This window comes from Hydractinia symbiolongicarpus, chromosome 14 (assembly GCF_029227915.1).
Source record: "Hydractinia symbiolongicarpus strain clone_291-10 chromosome 14, HSymV2.1, whole genome shotgun sequence".
Lineage (NCBI taxonomy): Eukaryota > Metazoa > Cnidaria > Hydrozoa > Anthoathecata > Hydractiniidae > Hydractinia > Hydractinia symbiolongicarpus.
The window spans coordinates 17,988,532-17,996,399 of NC_079888.1; the positions used below are offsets into that span (position 1 = coordinate 17,988,532).

General features: G+C 32.1%; 1 protein-coding gene across 1 annotated transcript; it reads right to left on the reverse strand.

The window, feature by feature from the left end:
• Nucleotides 1-919: 919 nt before the first annotated feature.
• Nucleotides 920-1,687, reverse strand: LOC130625244 (melanocyte-stimulating hormone receptor-like). The gene has a single exon (XM_057440299.1). The coding sequence runs from the start codon at nt 1,685-1,687 to the stop codon at nt 920-922; it is 768 nt and encodes a 255-aa protein (XP_057296282.1).
• Nucleotides 1,688-7,868: the final 6,181 nt, after the last annotated feature.

Sequence of the window (7,868 nt, forward strand, 5' to 3'; positions counted from 1 at the left end):
TTTTCAATTTTGTGAGAACTTTGTGTCAGTAAGTTATTTTTAACAAGAACTCATGTGGGATATAGAGGACGAAAGAATAAAATAAAAACGATGGACGCACCGTTTTTTTATAAAACATCCCGATTTTAAAAAATCGCCCGAAAAATAGATGAAATAATTAGTTTCTTATTTTAACAAAGAAGATAAAACAATTCCGTTTCCCGAAATATTCATGCTTTTGTCATTACACTTAGATTAATGGAAGTGAGGAAAAGTTATAATGACATCATTGGGATTAAAAAATGTCATTTTTCCGTTACGTCAGTATTTCGCTCAGATCTGGTCTGTGTGTTATCCCTAGTACCCATACACCTCCTTAGCAACACTCGGGTAACCAACTTACATGTAATAAATAATTATAAATATAACCAATACAAATTTTTTCTAAAATTGTATTATAAACAGAAATGTCAAGTTTCTTTGAGTATTTTATGATAATTGATAAAAAAGACATTGCATTTGAAATTGTTGACTCCCTACCTCATTCATGTGCTCGTAAAATTTTTGACGTTTTAGAATTTAATGCAGCGCCTGCTCTGGGCAGAATTGTCTCCAAGCTGGTCTTGTACATTGTAGGAGAATCACGAAAAAGCGTATTTAAGTTTTGTTATTTCTTTTTTGGACAAATTTTGTTTTTTTTGCATCACTACGCATTACATCTAGGAGGGTAGAAACACTTCTAACCTTTTTGGATATAACTAAATCTCCTTCAACCGTGCAGTCCTCCTTTAAACACATACGAACTTATACTGAAAATACAAATAGCGCAATACTGCTTCCATTAACCTCGATTGCACAAATAATAATTTGAACTGTGTGCATGTTAATTAGCTGCAAACAATCTTGATCTTGTAAGAGAAGAACATTTTACATATTGGTCTTAAAATTTGCATATCGTTCGCACAGTACTTTGCATAGAATGGTGATGAGCACTGATGTTTTGTAACACGACCGGTTCATTTAACTTCGTTAAAAAACATTGCTCACAGCAGATATGATGTAGTGCTATATTTCTAAGCTGTCTGTTAAGAAAAACATAAATCAAAGGATCAATAATAATACCACAAATTAGTAATAAATGCACAAATATTACCATTATCTCCAGATTGGTTTTAAACGGCAGCCATATTATGATAACTTTAGGTAAAGCAGCAAAAACTATGAACGTAAAAACTATTAGCAGTGGTACGATAAATTGTTTCGAAGTTGCAAATGAAGTTTTTATTCTTCTAATTCCTCGAAACTCACTCCTTCTTCTTCTTCTAAAATAGCAACCAATTGCTGCATAAATCGTTATGGTAATCAAAACATAGATACCATTTAGAATTGCAAAGATTAATGAATATGCTGAAGGGAAAATGTTGCCAGACACAAGTATAGGTACTCCTGGAAGAGCACTCACAATCCAAGTTGCAACTGTAATTTTCACCAATCGAGTTTTTGTAACAATATAATTATACTTTAAATGTAAATATATGCACAGGAATCGATCTACTGTAATTAAACACATAGCCAGAAACAGCAAAGTTGATGCTTGTACATACAGGTAACTCGAAATCCAAATGATATCTTCAATATATTTGCGAAGTAAGCTATGTGGTAACAAAAAGGTAATGTATACAGAAGAGATATGCAACGCGAGTTCCATTTCTACCAAACTTAAGTTTAACAATAATACTTTCTGGTTTTTATTTTGTTTTTTATTTTTGCACAAACAAAATATAGCTAAAATATGCACACATAACGCCAACAAAGCCAGAGAAAGGACTATTATGCTGAACATTCTGATCAAGCAATGTAAACGCAGGTTTGGAACAAGTTATTTGGTTGTGATGTTCAATTTGGTTTGTTCACAGTTACTGTTGGTAAAATGAAACAGAACTTTTTTAATAGGTAATTTTATTTATTCAACTGAATATATATGATCATCAATTAGTTATCAGTTAAAGCTTGGAGGAAAGAATACGGAAGGAGAAACAACTCTTTTAATTCTATTAAAACACTGCGTGAGGTTCTAGCAGGTGTCTGTATAGAAACTTAATTTGAAATTTTGGCGGTTGTGTGACTAAATTATTCGTGAATAACAATTTGCAACTATGATTGGTTATAAAAACAATTAGATAATTTGATGATGAATTTGATGATAATACCAAAACAAGAAGCCACATTGAAATTGGTAAAATTTCTTTTGTTCTTATGTTAACATAATTAGCGAAGAAGCACGTGCTCGACACTTTTGTAAACAAAAAGAAAAAGTTTATATCTCGTTTTAAAACGACGTTCAGTTACAAGAAGTTATTTCTTTAGTTAGAATAAACATTATTCCAGCACACATTTTGTCGGCACTCGTCCGGCGCATATCTATCTATATTGTTTTTCATGATCAAAGTGGTATACTCAAGCCTGCAAAAATAGGTTTATATCATGGTTAAACGCTTATTTCCAAACGTATTGTTGAAGTTTTTAACAGCAATGTTTACCGACTTATATTAGGCACACTTTCCATACAAATATCACGTGCCTGCAGCGTGTTACAGTCAGATTTTAATAGAAAAAAGTTAGCCCCTATTAAAGGAGAATATGGAATTTGATTTTTTTTTGCGAAAAAGACTCGGTCGAGCACCTCACGCACTTATTCTTTTGAAATTAAAAACAATAGAAAATTCAATACATTTAAAGCACACAGAAATGAAGTTGTTTCTCCTTCCGTATTCTTTCCTCCAAGGTTAAAGCTTTTTAAATTTTGTCACACGAAATAAAGTAACTGTAACTTGTAAGTCTTTTAAATATTTAAAGAATCAGAGTACAGTGCTGGAAGTGGAAAAAATATTTCAATTTTCTTTAAGCCCTAGTTACACTATTCAAAGTGCAGCGTTTAAGCAGCGTTAAGGTCGTTTTCTATTAACATGAAAAGTATTGTTTGTAATGGCGACTGTTATACAATATTTGCTTAAAATGTTTTATCTTAATGGAATCTAGCCTTTATATTGTGCTCAAGAGTTGAGTTCACTGCTGACAAAAAAAGTTAAAGTAGGTTCCACAATGCCAGTACTTTTGATGGTCTTGTATTTTCCTGATTGCCAGACTACACTTTTTTTTGAAAAGCCACACTTTTTTTGTAGTTAGGCCTCAGATTGCAAGAGCTACGTGTAAATCGCATTTTTGAACCGCAAAATTAAAAAATTCAGTCAAATTTCTTTCCTCCTCACCAAATTCTGAAATAAAATGCTCAAATCAAAAGCTTGGTACTGGAGAACTTCTTTTGCATGGTTTGTTTAATCCGATGGAGATGCGATAGTCATTACTTTGCCGTATCTTTTCCTAACAGTTCCTCTCTATAAAAGTTATTTGCCTTTAAAATCTATTGTCTTAATTAAATGGCTTTATTTAGTACTGTGCCTGAAGTGGGACGAGTGTTTCTAGTCCCAGGGAAAGAAATGCAAGTTGTTTTATCTAGAATTATTTGCCTGGGTGTATGAATAAATTTCTAAAAAAAAACTAAAACTTAATAAATGAAGTGCAACTCCCCATTATCGAGATTTTATTATATAAAACTTAATAAAACCACATATAACATTGAAGCAGACGAGTTAAAGATAAGTTTTGTTTAAAACAATTTTTTTAGATAATATTAACACTTAATATTAACACAGATAATAATTTTCAGACATCTTTGAAACTTATTTTATCGTCAGCGTCACACAACAAGCAAATGTGTTAAAGAATTTCTTTGAAACACAAAATACAGACTGATCTTCGTTGAGAAACAGGCACGCCTATCATCATTCACCGCCGTATAAAAAAATTGTTTTAAACAAAACTTATCTTTAACTCGTCTGCTTCAATGTTATATGTGGTTTTATTAAGTTTTATATAATAAAATCTCGATAATGGGGAGTTGCACTTCATGCTATCTAGTACACCCTTTTTATTAATTCCATTAATTCCATTAATTCCAACTCGATTTTGTTTTTAACAAATTCAGGAATAATGAAAATTTACTATAGGAAATAAACCTTCTAAAAAAGAATTGGGCATTTAATCAAAAACTTTCAAGGACATTAACACGATGGTGTTATGAATGTTAAAAACTTAACAAGCCTTCGTAGAAGACAAAATGAATAAACAGGAAGTGAAACAAGAGAGAAACATATATTTCTTGTGTTCAAAACACAAACAAGTTTTATGCGCATCATAATACCAATTAGAATACCTAACGCAAAGGAGAAACAACAAGACAGAAACAGCAACTTCATGCCAGCCACCAGCAAAACAGATTCGTTTTTCTTTTTATAGAAAACCAACTTTTCGTAACAGTATTGGAACAACTAAAAAAACATCTTGCTTTGTAGCATTTTTTCACAACGCTATTATTGTTGTATTCGTAAGGGTTATGTCAAGTGCTCTCTTACCTTTGTTTACAATTTTTACGTCGTATATTTATTTATTTATGTTTATATTTATCAACTTACTTAAAAACTAGTCTTACATCATTCTTTATCTAATATAAGTTTTCTTCCATGTTTTATGGATAAACAAAATAGCAATGCAATCTACACCAATTGGGGGAAATTGACAAAATTTGTGATCCTATTTTTTGTCTACCTGTTTGAGTTCAAGTGAAATTCTGCAAAACAAAGTAGGCCCTTTGTTTACATTTTTGATATCAGAAGATACTTAAATTACATGGTCTTGATAAACAGTTGTCATCGAACGAAAGAAGTAGAATCGAAACGGATTAAAAAGTTAGAAATAACAATTAAATTTCATGGTACATTAGATATTTGAATGAAACTATTATTTCGTACTAACCCTTTAATATCTTCGCATTTCTTATATATAAAACATTTTTAAGTCACCGTGTTCTTGTTTATCACCAGCTTCCCAAAGTTATGCTTTTGATAATGCTTAATTTTTGGAGCAATTCAGGCTTCTTATCAAGAATTGTAAAATGGAATCTTAAAATATTTCATTGTAATTCTAATATATATAATATCCTTGAAAACGTTTTTGCGTATTAAGCTTTTGGTTTACAAATGCAAGAAATATTAAATGGAAAGCAAGCCTATAAAAACGATTCTAGAAAGTTAGGGAACCAACCTTGGAGAAAACATTTATAAAAAAATGCAAATCAGACGATACAATTTGATTACGGCACACTGAACTGACTAGAACGCAAGTTAAACTAATTTTACAAAAATAATTATTTATAAACCAAAGTGGGTTAGTAAAATGTCAAATTTTTGCCCAGCAATTCCCCTTGATACAGTAGTGATTGTGAAAGTTACAATTGTACACAACAAGAGCTCCAAAAAACCATTGTCCTGCTATTAATATCTTTTAAATATGAAGACAGAATCTGAAAAGGTTCAGGTTCTGTTCCAATGAAAATACCTAAAAAGCCCTGGGACGAGGTTGAACGCTTGTACATTTTAAAAATTCGACATTTTTTAGTTACGTGAGAACAATGTTATTGTGGGAACTACCCACTCAATGCAGGAGACTAATTGTTTATTGTCATATTGTTTTATCGATAATCCGTTTTTTATTTTCGTTGACTTAGAAAGTAATTAACACCTCGGGTTCCCAGTTATTTTCTTCACGTTGTCAAACGTTATTACCAATAAGATGCTTTGTGTACGCACTTAGGGCTGTGAGATTAGGACTGTATATTGTTTGGATATTAAAAGATAAATAAAGAATAAGTCAATTTAAATTTAAATTTTTAGAAGCCATCTTTAAAATATAAAAACGAAGAGAAAGCATGAGGGCGAAATGGCCGATATATAAACAAGAAAGCGCGTAGGCTTTAACAATGGCGTCACGTTCAACAAGGGCTATTTAAAGTTAACAGATTTGATAGCTATGTGGTAATTTTGTTGTTTAATCAAGTTTAAGATATTTAAAAAAAACTTACTTGGAAATATTTAGTAGAGTTTATTTGTATTTTGATACATGAAATAGCAAATGCGATATATGTTTATCCCCTTTGTTGCGACATGTGGTTTTTCGCTGAATTTAAAAAACAGGTAGAAATTAGTGGTTTCCAGAGATGTCTTTTAGGCTGAAGTCTATCTAAGCATGGTCTTGGACGTTTTAAGTTTGTGAAAGTTATTTGTTTCATCTCGAGATTCATTTCGTCCAATAAATCCTGTAGCAAGATTGGATTCACCATGCTTTTAATTCGCTTCGTATGTTTGTGTCACGTCGCAACCGTACCGCCGAAATACATTTTCGTTGACACGAATAGTAAAGGCGCGATATGCGTCAGTTTTTTGCAATAGTATGAAGAAAACTGACGCTATCTTTGTGTGGCATCCGTGAAATATTTTTTTAAGCAGGCAAAACCAAGGTGATTGCAAAAACTCCTTTACTAGAGAACTTCATCTTCAGGTTTTTTAACGTCTGCGATATACGGCAATTGCATATCATAGCCTAGAACTGAGTTGCTGTGGAATTAAAAATCTACGCATAGTAGCAGTAATGGCGCGTGGCCTTATGGCTATGACGTTTGCTTCATTATCACATGATCCGTGGTTCGGTCCACAGCGCGAGTATGTTTAGCAAGTGTCTTTAACACAGCTAAGGGTCAACGTATGCCATGTGATGGAAATAGGGTAGGCATTGCCGGTGTATACTTAATGTATACATTCAGAACGTAGGACCCACCTGGATAACAGTGTTACCAACACTGAAGTTATCCTGTATAAATATTCGGAATAATAATAATAATAAAAGAATATAGTATCGCATTATTACCATCCTTGCTGAACCTGGCTGGCACTTACACCTATGTTTAACATGTCTGAAGGGAAGGTCGCGGGTGTTGATGCGTGCGTATAAATAGCTAACGAGCGCTGCAAGAACAGGTTATTTTATTAAAACTGTTTTTAATAATTTTCAATTTTGTGAGAACTTTGTGTCAGTAAGTTATTTTTAACAAGAACTCATGTGGGATATAGAGGACGAAAGAATAAAATAAAAACGATGGACGCACCGTTTTTTTATAAAACATCCCGATTTTAAAAAATCGCCCGAAAAATAGATGAAATATTTAGTTTCTTATTTTAACAAAGAAGATAAAACAATTCCGTTTCCCTAAATATTCATGCTCTTGTCATTACACTTAGATTAATGGAAGTGAGGAAAAGTTATAATGACATCATTGGGATTAAAAATGTCATTTTTCCGTTGCGTCAGTATTTCGTTCAGATCTGGTCTGTGTGTTATCCCTAGTACCCATACATCTCCTTAGCAACACTCGGGTAACCAACTTACATGTAATAAATAATTATAAATATAACCAATACAAAATTTTTCTAAAACTGTATTATAAACAGAAATGTTTTCTTCTTTACAAGTTTCTTTGAGTATTTTATGATAATTGATAAAAAAGACATTGCATTTAAAATTGTTGACTCCCTACCTCATTCATGTGCTCGTAAAATTTTTGACGTTTTAGAATTTAATCCAGCGCCTGCTCTGGGCAGAGTTGTCTCCAAACTGGTCTTGTACATTGTAGGAGAATCTCGAAAAAGCGTATTTAAATAAGTTTTGTTATTTCTCTTTTGAACAAATTTTGTTTTTTTTGCATAACTATGCATTACATCTAGGAGGGTAGAAACACTTCTAACCTTTTAGATATAACTAAATCTCCTTCAACCGTGCAGTCCTCCTTTAAACACATACGAACTTATACTAAAAATACAAATAGCACAATACTGCTTCCATTAACCTCGATTGCACAAATCATAATTTGAACTGTGTGCACGTTAATTAACTTCAAATAATGTTGATCTTGTAAGAGAAGAACATTGTACATATTGGTC

Excerpts from the sequence above, each read along its gene's own strand:
- LOC130625244 (XM_057440299.1), bottom strand. The coding sequence starts at position 1,687 with ATGGAACTCGCGTTGCATATCTCTTCTGTATACATTACCTTTTTGTTA.